Source organism: Narcine bancroftii, chromosome 2 (genome assembly GCF_036971445.1).
Source record: "Narcine bancroftii isolate sNarBan1 chromosome 2, sNarBan1.hap1, whole genome shotgun sequence".
Classification (NCBI taxonomy): domain Eukaryota; kingdom Metazoa; phylum Chordata; class Chondrichthyes; order Torpediniformes; family Narcinidae; genus Narcine; species Narcine bancroftii.
Genome location: NC_091470.1, coordinates 12,576,777 through 12,597,588, shown reverse-complemented (window position 1 = coordinate 12,597,588; position 20,812 = coordinate 12,576,777). Strand labels below are relative to the sequence as shown.

Sequence of the window (20,812 nt, the reverse complement as noted above, 5' to 3'; positions counted from 1 at the left end):
GAAAGCGCTGAAGAGCTGGCTTGACGTCCTGCTTTGCGGAAACTGCCAAAATGTTTGGCCTGGAAGTCAGCCTGAAGAAAACTGAGGTCCTCCATCAGCCAGCTCCCCACCATGACTACCAGCCCCCCCACATCTCCATCGGGCGCACAAAACTCAAAACGGTCAACCAGTTTACCTATCTCGGCTGCACCATTTCATCAGATGCAAGGATCGACAATGAGATAGACAACAGACTCGCCAAGGCAAATAGCGCCTTTGGAAGACTACACAAAAGAGTCTGGAAAAACAACCAACTGAAAAACCTCACAAAGATAAGCGTATACAGAGCCGTTGTCATACCCACACTCCTGTTCGGCTCCGAATCATGGGTCCTCTACCGGCACCACCTACGGCTCCTAGAACGCTTCCACCAGCGTTGTCTCCGCTCCATCCTCAACAGCCATTGGAGCGCTCACACCCCTAACGTCGAGGTACTCGAGATGGCAGAGGTCGACAGCATCGAGTCCACGCTGCTGAAGATCCAGCTGCGCTGGATGGGTCACGTCTCCAGAATGGAGGACCATCGCCTTCCCAAGATCGTATTATATGGCGAGCTCTCCACTGGCCACCGTGACAGAGGTGCACCAAAGAAAAGGTACAAGGACTGCCTAAAGAAATCTCTTGGTGCCTGCCACATTGACCACCGCCAGTGGGCTGATAACGCCTCAAACCGTGCATCTTGGCGCCTCACAGTTTGGCGGGCAGCAGCCTCCTTTGAAGAAGACCGCAGAGCCCACCTCACTGACAAAAGGCAAAGGAGGAAAAACCCAACCCCAACCAACCAATTTTCCCTTGCAACCGCTGCAATCGTGTCTGCCTGTCCCGCATCGTACTGGTCAGCCACAAACGAGCCTGCAGCTGACGTGGACTTTTTACCCCCTCCATAAATCTTCGTCCGCGAAGCCAAGCCAAAGAAAATTATGGAAAGGGATAGGTCAGGGCTGGTGATGAAGGTTTTTGAGTGGGGGAAAGCCAGATTTCAAGAAATGAGAAGGGATTTGCAAGGAATGGTTTGGGCTGATTTGTTTGATGGGAAGGGGGTAGAGGAGAATTAGAGGGGATTTAAAGGTGAAATTTTGAGGGTGCAGAATCTTTATGTTCCTGTTAGGATAAAACGCAGAGCCAAAAGTTCGAGAGAGCTGTGGTTTTCAAGGGAGATTAGAAAGTTGGTTCGAAATAATAGGGAGGCCTACATTAAATAAAAGAAACAAAGTATAGACGAGATGCTTGGAAAATACATGGATTATAAATTGGGAAAGTGAAAAGAAGGTACGAGGTGGCTATAGCGAACAGGGTGAAAGTAAATCTGAAGAGTTTTTACAATTATGTAAATAACAAAAGGAGAGCGAAGGATAAAATTGGGCCCTTAGAGAATCAGAGCGGACAACTGTTTGCAGAGTCAAATGAGATGGGGGAGATATTGAACGAGTTCTTCTCTTTAATATTCACCAGGGAAAAGGAAATGGAATCGTGTAGAATAAGAGTAGCAAAAGTGGTGATTATGGAAAATATAGGGATTAGGAAAGAAGGGTGTTGGAATGTTTGAGGCACATAAAGGTGGATGAGTCTCCGGGTCCCGACCAGAATTTCCTCAGGTCCTTGAGGGAAGTCAGGGAGGAAATAGAGAAGGCTCTGACTGTGATTTTTCAGAAGTCACTTGAGGAGGGCATAGTGCTGCAGGATTGGCGTATCGCAAATGTGGTTCCTCTGTTTAAAAAGGGCTCCAGGTGTAGGCCCAGCAAGTTTAATGTTGGTGGTCAGTAAACTAATGGAAAGTATTCTTAGAGATAATATGTATAAGTATCTAGAGGGGCAGGGACTGATCATGGACACCCAACATGGGTTTGTGTGGGTAAGGTCATATTTGACAAATCTTGTTGAATTTTTTGAGGAGGTGACTAGGAAAGTTGTTGAGAGTAGAGGAGTAGATGTTGTCTCTATGGATTTCAGTAAGGCCTTCGATAAGATTCCGCGTGGAAGGTTGGTAAGGAAGGTTAAGGTGCAAGGTATTGAGATAGATGGGTTCAATGGTGACTACAAGGTAGATGTCAGAGAGCAATGGTGGATAACTGGGTGGATAGCTGTCTGTCAGGATGGAGGCCGGTGACAAGCAGTGTGCCTCAGGGATCGGTGTTGGATCCCTTGTTTTTCATTTACATTAATGATTTGGATGATAGAGTGGTAAATTGGGTTAGTAAATATGCGAACGATACAAAAATAGAGGGAGTTGTGGATAGTGAAGATGGTTCTCAGAGACAGAAGAAGGATTTGGACTGCTTCAAAGAGTGGGCTGAAAGATGGCAGATGGAGTTTAATGTAGTTAAGTGTGAAGTGCTTCATTTTGGGAAGAATAATCAAAACAGGACATATGCAGTGAGGTGGGGGGGGCATTGAGGAATGCAGAGGAACAGAGAGATCTTGGAATAATGGTTCATCATTCTTTGAAAGTGGAATCTCATGTGGATAGAATGGTAAAGAAGGCTTTTCGTATGTTGACCTTTATAAATCAAAACATAGAATATAGGAGTTGGAAAGTGATGTTGAGACTATTCAAGTCATTAATGAGGCCAAATTTGGAATACTGTGTGCAGTTCTGGTCCCCAAATTATAGGAAGGATATTAATAGGATAGAGAGGATGCAGAGAATATTTACTAAGATATTGCCTAGATTGCAGTATCTAGAATACAAAGAAAGGTCGATTAGACTCGGTCTTTATTCATTGGAGCGTAGAAGGTTGAGGGGGGTTTTGATAGAGGTATTTAAAATTATGAGGGGGATAGATAGAGTAGATGTGAATAGACTCTTCCCCTCGAGGGTAAGTGAGATTGGAACAAGGGTTCATGAGGTAAGGGTTAGGGGGCAAAAGTTTAGAAGTAATATGAGAGGGAGCTTCTTCACTCAGAGTGGTGGCTGAGTGGAATGACCTTCTGGAAGAGGTGGTTGACGCAAGGTCAGTTTTGTCATTTAAGATAAAGTTGGATAGGTAAGAGGATTGGAAGGTTATGGCCAGGTTGCAGGAAAGTGGGATTAGAGGAGATCACTTAGTACCGACTAGAGGGGCTGAGATGACCTGTTTCCGTACTGTAATTGTTATATGGTTATATATGGAGTTGAGGAGGAAAAAGATTATGTTAAAATTGCATATAAAAAGAGAAATGAAAGGGTTGTACCTGGTGGAAATAATGTTCTCAGGTGCATCAATTTCAATACAAGAAGTATTGTGGAAAGGCAGGTGAGCCCAGAGTGTCAGGAAACTGGTATAGAGTCTAGCGAAGTGAGCCAAAAAACAGTGAGAATGTGGAATTTTGGAATGACAAACCAAGATAGGAAGAAGTAAATCACAAAATTCTGAAGGCATCATGGTTGAAGTAAAAACACAAAATGCTGGAGAAGTTCAGCAGGTCAAACAGAGTCCTTGATGTAGCAAAGGCAAAGATACAGAACCAACATTTCGGGCTTGAGCCCTTCATCAAAGTGTGAGAAAATGCAGGCAAGCCATTTGAATCTCTAAGAGGCTTTGGCTCGAGTGGCTTTGGAGAGCAGAGGCTTCGGAAGAGCTTGTTCCCAGAGAGGTCAGGTCAGTAAGGACAGTGTTCTCCGAGAGGTAAGGCTAGTAAGCTTCTTCAATAAATTTAATTAACATAGGAGTGTGTAATGGAGGCAGTGGTTAGGATTGTCCAGTGCTCTGATTGTTGGATGTGGGAGGACAGGCACACGTTTGTCCCTGATGACTACATCTCCAAAGGGTGTATCCAGCTGCACCTCCTGACAAACTGAGTTAGGGACCTTGAGCTGGAGTTGGATGAACTGCAGATCCTGAAGGGAGCCAGAGGTAGTGGCAGACAGGAGCTTCAGGGAGGCAGTCACCCCTAAAAATCAGGAAACCAGTAACTGGGGAGGGAAGGAGAAGAGCCAGGCAGTGCAGAGCACCCCTGTGGCTATTCCCCTCAACAAGTTCATGGTTTTGGATACTGTTGGGGGATCGACCTACCAGCGACGTCGAGGTGATCATGTCTCCTGCACAGAAGCTGGCCTCCTGGCTCAGAAGGGAAGGGGGGAGAAGAGGAGAATGATGGTGATTGGGGACTCGTTGGTTAGACGAGGGGATAGGAGGTTCTGTGAACCAGATTGAGCCACCCGGATGGTACGTTGTCTCCCAGGTGCCAGGGTCAGGGACGTCTCTGATCATGTTCACAGCATTCTGGAGGGGGCGGGCAAGCAGCCGGATGTCATGATCCACATGGGGACTGATGACATAGATAGGAGTAGGGATGAGGTCTTGAAGAGGGAATATAAGGAGTTAGTTAAAAAGCAAGGCCTTGGAGGTGGTGATCTTGGGATCGCTGGCTGTGCCACATGGCAGAGAGAGTAGGGACAGGGAGTTGTGGCAGATGAATGTGTGGCTGGAGAGTTGGTGCAGGGGGCAAGGTTTCAGATTTCTGGATCATTGGGATCTCTTCTGGGGAAGGTCTGACCTGTACAAAAAGAACAGGCGGCACCTGAACTGGAGGGGGACCAATATCCTGGCGGGCAGGTTTGCTAGAGCTGTTGAGGGGTGGGGAGTGGTTTAAACTGGTTTGGCAGGGAGGTGGGAATCAGAATGTGAGGGTAGATATTAGGGTAGAAGGACAAAAGCTTGATGCTTTGTGCCCTGAGTTGGTGAGGAAGGACAGGCAGGGACAGAACATAAAGGGAGCCAGTTAGAGGGATTGAATTGGGTCTATTTCAATGCTAAGAGTATTAGGAATAAAGGGGATGAACTTAAAGCCTGGATCAGTACGTGGAACCACGATGTTGTGGCTTTTACAGAGACTTGGCTGGAGGAAGGGCAGGATCGGCTGATGCAGGTACCGGGGTTTAGGGGTTTTAAAAGGAATAGGGTGGGAGGTAGAAGAGACGAGGGGAAGAGTCACATTACTGGTCAGGGATAGTATCACGGCTATAGAAAGGGAGGAGGCTGTAAAGGGAGGGTCCGCTGAGTCGGGGTGGGTGGAGTCAGAAACAGGAAGAAAGCAATTATTGTGCTGGGAGTCATCTACAGGCCCCCAAATAGCCCTCGGGACTCCAAGGAGCAGATAAGCCAGCAGATTTTGAAATGGTGGGAAATACAGGGTTGTAGTTATGGGTGATTTCAACTTCCCTAATATTGACTGGCACCTCCTGTCTGCAAGAGGGATGGAAGGGGCTGAATTTGTCAGCTGTGTCCAAGAAGGATTCCTGACACCATGTGTGGACCGGCCGACGAAAGGAGAGGCCAGAGTGAGGAGTCACGTGATGGAGTAGTGGCCGGTAGGGGAACTCCAGCCCTCTCCAGAAAAGTTAAAAAAAGATAGAGAAAAAGCAAAGGCACAAACTTAAAAACCAAAACAAAGTGAAAGTAAAAGTGTGAAGAAAATGGCAGCGAAGAAAGAAAAATCAAAAACAACGGGAAGAAAAGAAGAAGGAAAGACGTCGGAAGAAGAAGGTGAAGGCCTTACCTGTCCGAAGAGGCCCGCCGCGGAGAGAGAGGCCCGCTCCCACAGGTCGGTGGAGGTCCCGGGCTCAGGACTACAAAAATGGCTCGCAGAGCCGAGTAATACCAAAAGCTCAGAAGATAGATATAATAGAAAACTATAATAGAAGAAATAATATAAAGATAGTGGGCCTTAAGGAAGATGAAGAAGGCAAGAATATGAGAGAATTTATAAAAGATTGGATCCCCAGGGTCCTGGGAAGACCAGAATTACAGGAAGAAATGGAAATAGAGAGGGCACATAGAACTTTAGCCCCGAAACCACAACCGCAGCAAAAACCAAGATCCATTTTAGTAAAATTCTTAAGATATACAACAAGAGAAAATATATTGGAGAAAGCAATGAAGAAAGTAAGAGAAGACAAAAAGCCACTGGAATATAAAGGTCAAAAAATTTTTTTCTATCCAGACATAAGTTTTGAACTCCTGAAGAAGAGGAAGGAGTTCAATACAGCGAAAACGATCTTATGGAAAAAAGGATATAAATTTATGTTAAGGTACCCAGCGGTACTTAAAATAATTATTCCAGGGCAACAAAACAGACTATTCTCGGATCCAGAGGAAGCAAGGAAATTTGCAGAACAACTACAAAACAAGCAGAGAGATGAAGACATGTAATAAGAGTAAAAATGACCATGATCTATATGTATGTGTGTAAAGGGGTATATGTGTGTAGATATATATAGTGTGCAGACATGAATGTATCCGTATTTAGAGGAAAATATTGAGTATAGACAAGAATTAATAAGGGAGGGAAATGGAATAGAGGGAATAAGGAGGGAATTAAAAGAGTGACCTTTATTACATATGAAAATTGAAATCTTTTCTGGGGGGGCTGGGTGGGGAGGAGTTACGGTCACTGCAAAATCAGCTGACGTTTGCGAGTGAATTTGCAAATCCAAATGGAGAGGGGAGATGTGGTTGTCCGACAAGGGATAAAGGACAACTCAGGAGGGGGAGGGGAGAATGGGGTTTAAAGAAGTTTTAAATTGGAGAATAGGGAAAATGTTTGATGTTTTAGAAATGTTGTCTTATAAAGTGTTCAAAACAAGAAAGCAGAAATGGATAAGAAGGAAAGGTAATGATGGAGAAACGGAAAGGGAAGATAAACAAAGTATAAAATGGCTACGCTGAACTATATGACTTTAAATATTAACGGAATACATAACCAAATTAAAAGGAAGAAACTGCTAAATTTACTGAAAAAAGAAAAAATTGATATAGCATTTGTGCAAGAAACACATTTAACTGAATTGGAGCACAAGAAATTAAAGAGAGATTGGGTAGGACACGTAACAGCAGCGTCGTATAATTCAAAAGCAAGAGGAGTAGCTATATTAATTAGTAAAAATGTGCCAATTAAAATAGAAGAGGAAATAATAGATCCAGCAGGGAGATATGTAATGATCAATGTATGATCACATAATGATATGTAATGATCACCTAACGAAGAAGATTAAAAGTTTATGCAAGATATTTTTTTGAAGATAGCAGATACGCAAGGGAACATATTAATAGGAGGGGATTTCAACCTGAATTTGGATTCAAACATGGACAAAACTGGGGAAAAAATTAACAGAAAGAACAAAGTAACCAAATTTATAATTAAATCGATGGAAGAAATGCAACTTTTGGATATATGGAGGAAACAACACCCAAAGGAAAAGGAATATTAATTTTACTCGGCTAGACATAAAACATACTCAAGAATAGACCTATTCCTGTTATCAGCTCGTATGCAAGATAGAGTAAGAAAAACAGAATATAAAGCTAGAATATTATCGGACCATTCACCCTTAATATTGACAATAAAGTTAGAGGACATCCCTCCAAGAATGTATAGATGGAGATTAAACTCCATGTTACTCAAAAGGCAGGATTTTAGAGAATTCATTGAAAGACAAATTAAAATGTGTTTTGAAATAAACACGGTATCAGTGAAAGATAAGTTTATACTATGGGATGCAATGAAAGCGTTCATTAGAGGGCAAATAATAAGTTATGTAACCAAGATGAAGAAGGACTATAATCAGGAAACAGAGCAGTTGGAAAGGGAAATAGTAAATATAGAAAAAGAATTAGCAATGAAGGAAGATACAACTAAAAGAAGAGAATTGGCAGATAAAAAAATAAAATATGAAACACTACAAACATATAAGGTGGAGAAGAATATAATGAAGACAAAACAGAAATATTATGAACTAGGAGAAAAAACGCACAAAATCCTAGCATGGCAGCTTAAGACAGAACAAGCTAAGAAAATGGTATTGGCATCAAGGAATAAAGACAAACAAATCACATATAATCCAAAGGAGATCAAGGAAAACTTTAGAGAATTCTGTGAACAATTATACCAAACTGAAAACGAAGGGAAAGAAGGGAAAATAGATGAAATTGAACTACCAAAACTACAAATAGAGGAACAAAATAAATTAACAGAACCATTTGGAATAGTAGAAATACAAAGATAATAAAAAAATTACCAAATAATAAGACACCAGGAGAGGATGGATTCCCAATAGAATTCTATAAAACATTTAAAGATTTATTAATTCTGTCCCTCCTGGAAGTAATCAACCAGATTGATAAAACACAAAGCTTACCAGATTCATGTAAAACAGCAATAATTACAGTAATACTAAAGCAAGGGAAAGATCCACTCGCACCAGCGTCATATAGACCAATATCTTTACTTAACACAGATTATAAGATAATAGCTAAACTATTAGCAAACAGATTAGCAGAGTATGTACCGAAAATGGTAAATCTAGACCAAACTGGATTTATTAAAAAAAGACGCACAACCGACAATATTTGTAAATTTATTAACTTAATTCATGCAGTAGAAGGGAGTAAAGCGCCAACAGTAGCAGTTGCTTTAGACGTAGAGGCCTTTGACAGAGTAGAATGGAATTATTTATTCATAGTATTGCAAAAATTCAGTTTACCAGAGAAGTATATTAATTGGATTAAAGCATTATATAAGGGACCATTGGCGAAAGTGACAGTAAATGGATATATATCAAAGCAATTTAACTTAAGCAGGTCAACACGGCAGGGATACCCACTATCACCTTTATTGTTTGCGTTAGCTATAGAACCACTAGCAGAATTGATAAGAACAGAAAATAATATAAAAGGAATAAAAATAAAAGACAAGGAATATAAAATCAGTTTATTTGCAATGCGGATGATGTTATAGTATACTTAACAGAACCAGAACTATCGATAAAAGAATTACATAAGAAATTGAAGGAATATGGAGAAGTGTCGGGTTACAAGATTAACGTAAATAAAAATGAAGCAATGCCTATGAATAATGCGGATTTCTCAAAATTTAAGAAGGAATCACCATTCAGATGGCAAATGCAAGCAATAAGATACCTCGGTATACAAATAAATAAAAATATCGGCCAACTATATAAACTCAATTATTATCCACTAATGAAAAAATTACAGGACGATTTAGAGCATTGGAAAGATTTACCACTAACACTAATAGGAAGGATAAACTGTATTAAAATGAACATTTTTCCAAGGATATTATACCTATTTCAGGCATTGCCAATACACTTGACAGAGAAATTCTTCAAGGAGTTAAAGAAAATAATAAGGAAATTTTTATGGAAAGGGGGGAAACCGAGGATAGCACTAGATAAATTAACAGAATGGTATAAACAAGGAGGCTTACAACTGCCAAACTTTAAAAATTATTATAGAGCCGCACAATTAAGATACCTATCAGATTTTTATCAAACAAGGGAAAAGCCAGATTGGACTAAATTAGAATTAGATAAAATAGGGGAAAAGATACCTGAACACATATTATATAAATGGGATAAAAAATTGGTACAACATAGAAGTTCTCCAGTATTACATCATCTACTCAATATTTGGAAGAAGGTTCATGTAGAAAGAAATAAAACAAATTATCAATTACCAAAACTAATATTGACGCAAAATAAGTTACTCCCTTTTACAATAGATAACCTTTCCTTTAGAGAATGGGAGAAAAAAGGGATTAAAAGAATAGAAAATTGTTTTTCAGGAAATAGATTATTATCCTTTGAACAAATGAAAGATAAATACAGTATAACTCAAGATACAGTGCTGGCATATTACCAATTGAGATCCTACTTGAAGGGCAAATTAGGAAGCAGTCTGAGTTTACCAGAGGGAAGTAACTTTGAATATGTGATTACAGATACAATGACAATCAAAAGATTTATAACAAATATGTATATTAAACTGCGAGAAAAGGAGAATGAGGAAACAAATGGTAAAACTAAACAAAAATGGGAACAAGATTTAAATATAAAGATAAAAAAGGAAACATGGGAGAAGTTATGTTCTGGAACGATGAGAAATACAATAAATACAAGGTTACGTATGATACAATATAACTGGATACACAGGCTATACATTACACCTCAAATGTTAAATAAATGGGACCCAACAGTATCTGATAGATGTTTTCGATGTAAAAAAGAAATGGGAACAACAATTCATGCAATCTGGACATGTGAGAAAGTAGAAAAATTTTGAGATGATCTAAACCAAATATTAAATAAAATTACAGAAAACAATATACCAAAAAACCCAGAGATCTTCCTCCTAAGTAACATAAAAAACAAAGAATTTGGAATTGATTTGGAGGATGCACAAAAAAGATTTGTTAAGATAGTTCTAGCCGTAGCAAAAAAATGTATTATGTCAACCTGGAAATCGGAAGATAATTTGAAAATACAACAATGGTATATAGAAATGAATAAATGTATTCCATTAGAAAAAATAACATATTGTTTAAGAAATAATATTGAAATATTTGAACAAATATGGGAGCCTTACATGAAACACAATAGCGAAAACCTACCGGGGACATTCACTACCTAAATTAACGAAAGGAGAAGGAAATGAAAAGAATTGACTCAGTGGAATTTCTTGTTTATTTTTATTGAATGACAACATTGTTTGACTGCTTTAATGTATCCTAGATTTTGTACTTTAAATGGACGGGAGGGGGGAGGTAGGTAGGGTGGGATGGGAGGAGGGAGGGGGGGGAGAAAATAGCACTGTATATATTTGAAAAGAAAAAAGTATGTATCATGGTTAATGTGGTTTATGGTGTGAAAAATAAACAATTTAAAAAAAAAATGAATGACAAAAAAAAAAGGAGAGGCCAGAGTGGATCTGGTTCTGGGGAATGAAGCTGGTCAGGGGGCGGACCTCTCGGTGGGGGAGCATTTTGGTGACAGTGACTACAACTCCCTGAGCTTCAACGTAGCTATGGAAAAGGATGAAACCAGGCCAAATAGCAAATTGTTTAACTGGGGAAAGGCTAATTACGAAGGGATGAGGCAGGAACTAGCGAGAGGAAATTGGAAACATATGTTTAAGGGTGAAAGCACAGAGGTAACGTGGAGGGAGTTTAGGGACAACTTGTACTGGGTTCAGGATATGTTTGTCCCACTGGGACAGGGAAAAGATGGTGAGAAAATGGAACCGTGGCTGATGAAACAGGTCAGGCAACTAGACAGGAGGAAGAAGGAAGCATATGTTAGATATAGGAAGCAGGAAGCAGGAAGGGCTCATGAGAAATATATGGTAGCCAGGAAGGAGCTTAAGGACTTCGGAGAGCTCGAAGGGGGCATGAGAAGGCCTTGGCTTGTACTATTAAGGAGAACTCAGGGCATTCTATGTGTATGTGAAGAACAGAAAGATGATGAGAATGAAGGTGAGGCCACTAAAGGATAAAAGAGGCAACGTGCCTGCAGGCGGAGGAGGTTGGGGAGGTCCCAAATTAATACTTTGCGTCAGTATTCACAAGAGAAAAGGACCTTGATCACGATGAGGTTGAATTGAACGGGCCGGTGGGCTGGACAATGTGGAGATTAAGGAAGATGAAGTGTTGGATCTTCTTAAAATCATCAAGATTGATAAGTCCCCGGGGCCGGACACGATGTACCCCTGGCAGCTGTGGGAAGGGAGGGAAGAGATAGCTGGGACAGAAGCTATGATCTTTGAATCCTCTTTGGCCGCAGTGGAGGTGCCAGAGGATTGGAGATTGGAAAATGTGGTCCCCTTGTTTAAAAAAGGTAATAGGAAGAATCCTGGGAATCTAGACCAGTGAGTCTTATGTCAGGGGTGTGTAAACTATTCGAGAGGGTTCTTAAGGATAGGATCTATGAGCATTTGGAGACATCCAGTCTACTCAAGGATAGTCAGCAGGGCTTTGTGAAGGGAAGATTGTGCCTCACAAGCCTAATTGAGTTTTTTGAGGAGGTAACAAAAGAAATTAATGAGGGTCGGGCGGTAGATGTGGTCGACATGGATTTTAGCAAGGTATTTGACAAGGTTCCCCACGAGAGACTCATTCAGAAAAGCAGGAGGCTCGGGATGAGTGGAACCTTGGCCGTGTGTTTAAAAAAAAATTGGCTTGTAGGAAGAAAGCAGAGAGTAGTAGTGGAAGGAAAGTTTTCTGCCTGGTGGTCGGTGACTAGTGGAGTGTCGCAGGAATCTGTTCTGGGACCCCTGCTCTTTGTGATTTTTATAAATGACCTGGATGAAGAGGTGGAAGGATGGGTCAGTAAGTTTGTGGATGATACGAAAGTTGGAGGAGTTGTGGTTGGAGCTGAAGGTTGTCGAAGGTTACAAGAGGATATAACAGGATGCAGAGTTGGGCAGAAAAGAGGCAGATGGAGTTCAATCCAGATAAGTGTGAGGTGATGCATTGTAGAAGGACAAACCAGAAGGGTGAGTACAGGGTTCATGGTCGGTTACTTAGTAGTTAAGAAGGCCTATGGGATGCTGGGCTTCATTAATGGAGGGATTGAGTTCAGGAATAGAGAGATCATGTTACAACTATACAAAACTTTGGTGAGACCACACTTAGCTTATTGTATTCAGTTCTGGTCACCTCATTATAGAAAGGGTGTGGAAGCTATGGGGAGGGTGCAGAGGAGATTTACCAGGATGTTGCTTGGATTGGGAGACATGTCTTATGAGGCCAGGTTAGCAGAGATGGGGCTTTTCACTTTGGAGCGTAGAAGGATGAGAGGAGACTTGATCGTGGTCTACAAGATTATGAGAAGTGTAGATATGGTGGACAGCCAGCACCTGTTTCCCAGGGCGGAATCAGCAAACACAAGAGGACATGTGTACGAAGTTAAGGGAGGGAGGTTTAGGGGAGACATCGGAGAGTTGTAGGGGCTAAAATGCCCTGCCAAGGATGGTGGTGGAGGCTGAAACATCGGGGGCATTTAACAGACACATCTTAGATAGACATATGGATGAAATAAAAATAGAGGGTTCCATGGTAGGGAGGTTTTCATACTTTTTTTAGGAAGGAATATATGGGTTGGCACAACATTGGGGGCTGAAGGGCCTGTATTGTGCTGTGGTGTTCTATGTTCTATAAGATATTAGTGAGGACAAATTTGGAGTATTGTATGCAATTTTGGTCATGTAACTACAGGAAAGATATCAATAAAATTGATATTGAGTGCAGATAAAATTTACTTTGACGTTGTCAGGGCTTGAGGAGGTGTGTTACAAGGAAAGGAAAAACACAGAGATGCTGGAGGAACAGTAGGTTTCACGACATTCATGAGAGGTAAAGATATACTGTACAACCAACGATTCAGGCCTGGGCCCTTGTTCAAGCTATGAGTCAAAAGCAGGCAGGCACTGCAAGACCTGCTGAGTTTTAAATGTTTAAAGTTAAAATTTTAAATTTTAATTTTAATTTAGGCTTACAGCATGGTAACAGTCCATTTTGTCCCACGAGCCCATGCCTCCCAATTACACCCAATTGACCTATAATCCGTGGCATGTTTTGAACAGTGGGAGGAAACTGGAGCCCCTGGGGAAAACTCGCGCAAGCATGGGGAGAACGTACAAATTCCTTACAGACAGCATTGGAGTTAAACCCTGGCTGGTCCTAATCCCTAGCACTGGAACAGTGTTGCACTAACTGCTACCCCATCTGTGCCACCCTCCAATTCAGGTGGATGGCATGGTTAGTGTATCAACTAAAGTTGCTCCAGCATTTCTGTGTTTTTACTATAATCACAGCAAATCTGCAGACTCTTGTATGTCGCTTCTTACAAGGAAAACTTAAACAGGTTAGGACTTTATTCCCTGGAGTGTACAAGAATAAGGGGAGATTTGATCGAGATGTTTAAAATTATGAGGGGAATAGACAGAGTAAATGTAGGTCGGCTTTTTCCACTGAGGGTGGGTGAGATACAAACCAGAGGACAGGGGTTAAGGGTGAAAGGGGAAAAGTTTAGGGGGAACTTCTTCACACAGAGAGTGGTGGGAGTGTGGAACAAGCTGCCAGCTGAAGTGGTGAATGTGGGCTCAATTTTAACATTTAAAAAGAATTTGGACAGTACATGGTTGGGAGAGGGATGGAGGGCTATGGACTGGGTGCAAGTCAATAGGACTAGGCAAAATAGCAGTTTGGCATAGACTAGAAGGGCCAAAGGGCCCATTTCTGTGCTTAAATGATCTATGGTTCTATCGTTCTATTCTAAAATCAGCTTTAGCACAGGCACGTGGTCTGAAGGGACTGTCCTATGTGCATTTCCCATGTTCTCAAAGTTAACATCTGTTCCATTATTTAATCGTAAGGTGTCAAATTCAGGTGTTGCAACCAGTCCCTTTGGTGATTTGGATTCTTGTTCCATCTTTAGCGATTACTTGGCATGTTCTGCTGCAAAGTTCGGACCTCCTCTTCAGCTATCCTGCAGCCCAAAGAGTTTACACTGGTGGCGTGATATGCATGATCTTCCTCTGTGTGCACAGGTGAGCCTGAATCTCTCAACAATGTGTGATTGATCCCTCTTAAAGCTATTTTATTGTTAAATTTTTTTATCATCTCCTATCAATTCACTTTCTCACACACACAGGCATTCTCACTGCCTGACCACATGGAAAAATAACTGCAAAATATGACCAACCTTGGCCATGCCTTCATCTTTCTCATGTAGACCCCCTTCATCCATTTTTTCTTCCAGGAATCTCCAGTTTCATCTGTACCATTCCCAAAATGGTTTCCTGCCAACTTGTCTGTTAGAAAGCATTTCTTTGACCTTCGAGTCCGCACCAGTTCACTAGAACAACTCCACTAGCTCAACCCTCCCGCTCTCCGCCCATGACCCTCCAACCCCCTCACCTCCATGTACACATCCAACCTTCTCTTAAATGACAGGAGGGACCCTGCCGCAACTATCTCTTTTGGAAGATCATTCCATTCTGCCACCTCTCGCTGAGTGAAAAAGCATCCTCTAACATTTCTCCTAAAGGTTTGCCCCCTTACGCTTAACTCATGCCCTCTTGTTCCAACCTCCACTGCCCTCAAGGGAAAGAGTCTGTTTTTGTCTAGTCTATCAATTCCTTTCATAATTTTAAATACCTCTATCAAGTCCCCTCTCAGCCTTCTACATTCCAATGAATATCTTCTCCCTGACATAAGTAGGGAAGAGGGAATATGAGTGGGAGGGTATGAGTTCACATGGGTTTTGAGTATTAAACTGGTGACACAAGAGACTGCAGATATTAGAATCTGGAGCAAAATGCAATCAGCCTTGAAGATTGACCCAAAGTGTCCACCGTTCTATTTCTCCCACTTCCACTGCTCCATCTGCTGAAAATCTCCAGCACATTTGGACTGTTGGATGCACTTTTGATTCTTTAAAACATTAACCTCTCTCTCCCCCTTGTCCCCCTCTCTCCCTCTCTCCCCTCTCCCCACTCCCCCCTCTCCTTCCCCTCTCTAACTCCCTCTCTCTAACTCCCCCTCTCTAACTCCCCCCTCTCTAACTCCCCCTCTCTAACTCCCCCTCTCTAACTCCCCCTCTCTAACTCCCCCTCTCTAACTCCCCCTCTCTAACTCCCCCTCTCTAACTCCCCCTCTCTAACTCCCCCTCTCTAACTCCCCCTCTCTAACTCCCCCCTCTCTAACTCTCCCTCTCTAACTCCCCCCTCTCTAACCTCCTCTCTAACCCCCCTCTCTAACTCCCCCTCTCTAACTCCCCCCTCTCTAACTCCCCCCTCTCTAACTCCCCCCTCTCTAACTCCCCCTCTCTAACTCCCCCTCTCTACTCCCCCTCTCTAACTCCCCCTCTCTAACTCCCCCTCTCTAACTCCCCCTCTCTAACTCCCCCTCTCTAACTCCCCCTCTCTAACTCCCCCTCTCTAACTCCCCCTCTCTAACTCCCCCTCTCTAACTCCCCCTCTCTAACTCCCCCTCTCTAACTCCCCCTCTCTAACTCCCCCTCTCTAACTCCCCCTCTCTAACTCCCCCTCTCTAACTCTCCCTCTCTAACTCTCCCTCTCTAACTCCTCCTCTCTAACTCTCCCCTCTAACTCCTCCCTCTCTAACTCCCCCCCTCTAACTCTCTAACCCCCTCTCTCCCTCGCCCCCTCTACCCCCTCTCCCACCACCCCTCCTCTGTCTCTATCTCTCTTTCTCTTCCTCTCTCTTTGTGGATAAATCCAAAGACCATTGTACTCCCTCAGACCTTGAGGGATGGTAATGTAAAGATTTCAGGGATCCTGGTAGATATATTTAGCATCTCTACATCAATAAGATAGAAAGAGTGCAGAGAAGATTACTAGGATGTTATCGCAACTTCAGGAACTGAGTTACAGGGAAAGGATCAACTGGTGAGGACTTTATTCCTTGGAGCGTAGAAGAATCAGGGGAGGTGTTTAAAATTATGAGGGGGACAGACAGAGTAGATGTAGGTCGGCTTTTCCCTCTGAGGACAGGTAGGGTATCAGGTCAGTGGGACTAGGCATATTAATAGTTCAAGTAAAAATTCACCAAAATGCTGGAGGAACTCTGCCGGTCTTTTAAGCATCCGTAGGAGACAAAGATATATTGCCGTTGTTCTGGGCCTGAGCCCTTCTTCAGAGAATAAGCAGAATGAGCCAGAAGCAGGAAATCCCAGAAAGTCTTAGCTTTCGCACAGTGCTGGTTGGGGATGAATTCAAACCAACACAAGGTGTTAATTGATAAGGGAATAAATAAGTTATCATATTTGAAAGAAGACAGAGGGAGATAAAGAGTTAGGGAAAGGGTGGGGGGTAACGAAAGCCAGAGAAGTCAATATTAATGGCATCTGTTTGGAGGGTGCCCAGTCGGAAGATCTCCAATTTACAGGTGATCTCTGGTTGGCAGTGCATGAGACCATGGACAGCAAGGGAATGGGATGGAGAATTGAAATGGGTGGTCACTGGGAGATCCTTGCTATTGCAATGGTCAGAGCCAACGTGCTCAACAAAGTGATCTCCCAGTCTGCGTCCAGTCTCTCTAATGTAGAGGAGACCACAACGGGAGCACCGGATGTAGTGGATGACTCTTGCAGTTTCACAGGTGAAATGTTGCTTCACCTGGAAGGACTATTTGGGGTCCCTGAATGGTGCTGAGGGAGGGGGTGTGGGCACAAACGGAGCATCTCCTGCGGTTACAGGGATAGACCCAAGGGACGATTGGTGGGGAGGGAGGACTGGACAAGGGAGTCATGGAGTGAGAGGTCCCTGCAGAAAGCGGAGAAGGGAATATGTGTCTAGAGGAGGTGGAAATGGTGGAGGAGGATGTGTTGGATGCAGAGGCTGGAGGGATGGTAGGTGAGGACAAGGGGAATCCTGTCCTTATTGAGCAGGGGGGGGCAGAGGGGGCCAGGGCAGATATGCAGGTAATGGAGGGTATGTAGGTGAGTGCCAAGTTGATGGAGGTAGATGGAAAGCTGTTTTGTTTGAAGAAGGAGGACATCTCTGATGATCTGGCATGGAAATCCTCATCTTGGGAGCAGATGCTACGGATTCGGAGGAATTGAGTGAATGGAATGGTTGTGAATAGGTTTAGTCAAGTTGGTGGGTTTGTAGAAGATGTCCGTTGAGTGTTTGACTCCCGAAGTGAAGACAGAGAGATCGAGGAAAGAAAGAGTGTTGCTCGAGATGGACCAAGTGAATTTAAGGTCGGGGTGGAAGTTGGCAGCAAAGTGGATGAAGTCAATGAGTAGCAAAGTAGACATCGATGTAGCGGGAGATGAGTTGAGGGGCCTTGCTAGTGTTGGCTTGTAGCATGTATTGCTCCACATAGCCAACAAAAGGGCAGGCATAACTGGGACCCATGTGGATTCCCATGGCTACTCCTTTAACATGGAGAAAGTGAGATGAGTTAAAGGGGAAGTCATTGAGGGTGAGGACAAATTCTGCTAGCTGGAGGAGGGTGGAACTGGTTGAGTTTATTGTCTGGAAAGAAACGAAGGGCTTTGAGGCCATCAGCATGGGGAATGGAGGTGTATAGGGTTTGGATATCATTGGAAAATATGAGGCGATTGAGTTCATTGAACTGGAAATTGTTGAAGTGATGGAGGGTGTGTGAATTGTTCCAGATGTAGCTGGGGAGGGAGTGGACTGTGAGGGACAAAACAGAGTTGAGGTAAGCAGAGACCAATTTGGTGGGGCAGGAGCATGTGGACACAATGGGGCTACTGGGACAGTTGGGTTTGTGGATCTTGGTAAGAGGTAGAAATGGGAAACAATAAGGATTCCAGGGAGGTGACCAGAAATGAAGAGTTCAGAGATGGTGGGATATAAGAGGCTAATAGTTCAGTACAAACTAGAGGGTCCTGTTTCTTTGTTGTGTTCTATGGTTCTCCCACTCCCTCCCATTCTCTCAGTGTAGGCAGTCTTTCTTTCTCTGCCTTGAAATTCTCTGATCAGGGATAGAGGTTCACAAAGATCACACAAACATGATGAACTGAGTGAGTTCCATTTGCGTTGAAGCTTTATCCCACTAAACCTTCACAATCCACATTCCTGTCTAAAAACCTTCAGAGATCAGGGCAGAATTGGGCTGTTTGGGCCCATCAAGTCAGCTCTGATATTCAACCTCATTATTCTGTCTTTCCCCATAACCTTTGATATCCTCACTAATCAACAACATCAAGCCCAGTGACTTGCCCTGCACAATTGTTTGTGGGAATGAATTCTACAGACACGTCACCCTCTGGTGGAAGACATTTTTCCTCCTTTTGTTCTCAGGCTGTGCCCTCTGGTCCTAGACACTCCCACAATTGGAAACATCATCTCCACGACCACTCTATCCAGCCCTTTCAATTTCAGTATGTTTCAATGAGATATCCCAGCCCACAGCCATCAAATGATCCTCTTACATTAACTCTTTCATCCCTGGAATCATTCTTGTAAACCTCCTCTGGACCCTTCAGTGCCAGAATATCCTTCCTTAGAAATGAGACCCAAATCTGCTCACAATACTCCAAATGTGGTTTTACCAATGCCTTGCAAAGCCTCAGGATTACATCCTTGCTTTTTTTATATATTCCAGTCCTTTTGAAATGATTGCTCTCATTGCATTTCCTTTCCTGCACGATACCCTTCAGGGAATCCTGGACGAAGACCTAAATCCCTTTTGGACCTCTACTTTTCAGAAAGGGGAGAAACTTCAGATTTTTGAAAATAGTCTGTGCCTTCATTCCTTCTCCCAAAGTGAAATTATCACACATTTCCTTCTGCACTTCTTTTCCCATAGATTCCGAATCTGTCCAAGTCCCTCTGCAGGTTCCCTGCTTCCTCAACACTGCCCACCGCTCCACCTTTATATCATCAAATGTCTTTTAAACATTGTAATTGTACCTACTCCTTCACTTCCCATGGCACCTCATTCCGTACAATCATCACCCTCAGGTCCCGTTGCCCCTCAGGTCCCGTTGCCCCTCAGGTCCTGATGCAGGGTTTCCCCTCTCACCTTCAATCTCTGCCATCAAGCTTTACACTCTCCATCCTGAGCAAACACACAGAGAACTGTGCGCAAATCTGGTGGCCCACTTACAGGAAGGATATCACGAAGTCGGAAGGGGTGCGGAGGAGATTCCCCAGGATGTTACTGGGTTGAGAGGGCTGAGGGAGAGGTTGGATCAGAAGTGTCGTTAATCTCTCATGTTGAATGTTATAAACCTTTTTATAAGGAAGTGAATCCTCATAGTTTTTTTCCTGCTGTAGATTATTCTGGAATAGGAGGGGGGAGGTTTACGGTGCAAGGGGAAAGATTTAAGAAGGATCCAAGGAATAACTTTTTCACTCAGAGGGTGGTCTGTATCTGGAACAAGCTGGCAGACAGCGTTTTAAAAGTGAGTCCAATTACAATGTTCAAAAGACATTTGGACAGATTTATGGGTCTCTTCGCTGGACCAAATTCAGGCAAGTGGGATGAGCATGAATGAGCTGGGCTGAGGGGCCTGTCCATGCTGTCTGACTGCGGGTTGCCAGTGGGTGCAGGCCGCCAGTGGGTGCAGGCCATTCCCTCGTCTGGGCGACTTCAATAAGACTTACCAAACCTCTGGCACAACAGGATGAGCAGGGTGATAATGTTCGCCCCCAACCCCACTCTCCACTGCCCTTCCCTCCTGATTGGGACCATGGTTCGTATCTTGTCCATTGGCATAGCTTGGACAGGATTTCCAGGAGTCTTCCATCCCCAGACTCTCTTTCATTCAGTGAGGCCAGTCACTGTCGTGCCAATGCCAAAGATGCCTTCAACCTGCAGAAAATCAGTTTCCTTTTATTGCAGCTTCTACCTGTTCCATCCACTGTCCTACGGGATGATCGGGCCACTTGCACAGGACCCCCACAGTCCAATGTCCGGATTGAGGTGGATGGAATCCTGGGAATTCTAAAGCTCACTGGAGGTCAGTGTCGCTGCCACAATATCGGGACAAAGATTTTGTGGAGAGGATGAGACAAAGTGCTTAATACATTCTTGTCACTTTCAATGCAAGTGCTGCACTTATTAAAGCCTCCTCTTGCAGAAGTTAAATGTCTCCTTTGTTCTGAGGGCACAAAGGGGTGACTCCTGTCTTCCTAGTACAAGTGTGTGAGAGTTCTTGCCAAGACACAAGATCAGCTCTGTTCACTCTGCTACTGGGTATTTCAGAAGGTGAAGGTGCTGCCGGCCTCCTGCTGTGGTGGGAAACTGCCCTCCTGCTTTAGGGAGAAGCAGCACAATGCATCAGAGCTGCCGAAGGAGCCTGTGATTCCTGTGCCAATGGTGAAGCTGTTTAGACTCCGTCACAGGAACAGGTACAGTGGCTGGTTCAAAATTATCTTCAAACTCAACTCTTAAATAAAAACTTGATGTACAGCAAAAATAGTCGTTCCTCCAAACGTGGTCTCATTGACATCCTGACCAGTGTCACGGCAAATAAAAGTGTTTACCTTTGTCTGCC

General features: G+C 43.3%; 1 protein-coding gene across 3 annotated transcripts in view; it reads left to right on the top strand.

Moving 5' to 3' along the window:
• Window positions 1–20,397, top strand: part of pomt2 (protein-O-mannosyltransferase 2) — a 220,156-nt gene extending 199,759 nt beyond the window's left edge. For 2 of the 3 annotated variants that reach the window (XM_069915874.1, XM_069915873.1), the window contains 2 exons: window positions 14,249–14,360; window positions 20,158–20,397. In XM_069915874.1, the coding sequence (XP_069771975.1) occupies window positions 14,249–14,360; window positions 20,158–20,263 (218 nt within the window). In that variant the 3' untranslated portion in view covers window positions 20,264–20,397. The remainder of the gene's footprint in view (window positions 1–14,248; window positions 14,361–20,157) is intronic. The other variant, XM_069915876.1, reaches the window with a different exon arrangement.
• Window positions 20,398–20,812: the final 415 nt, after the last annotated feature.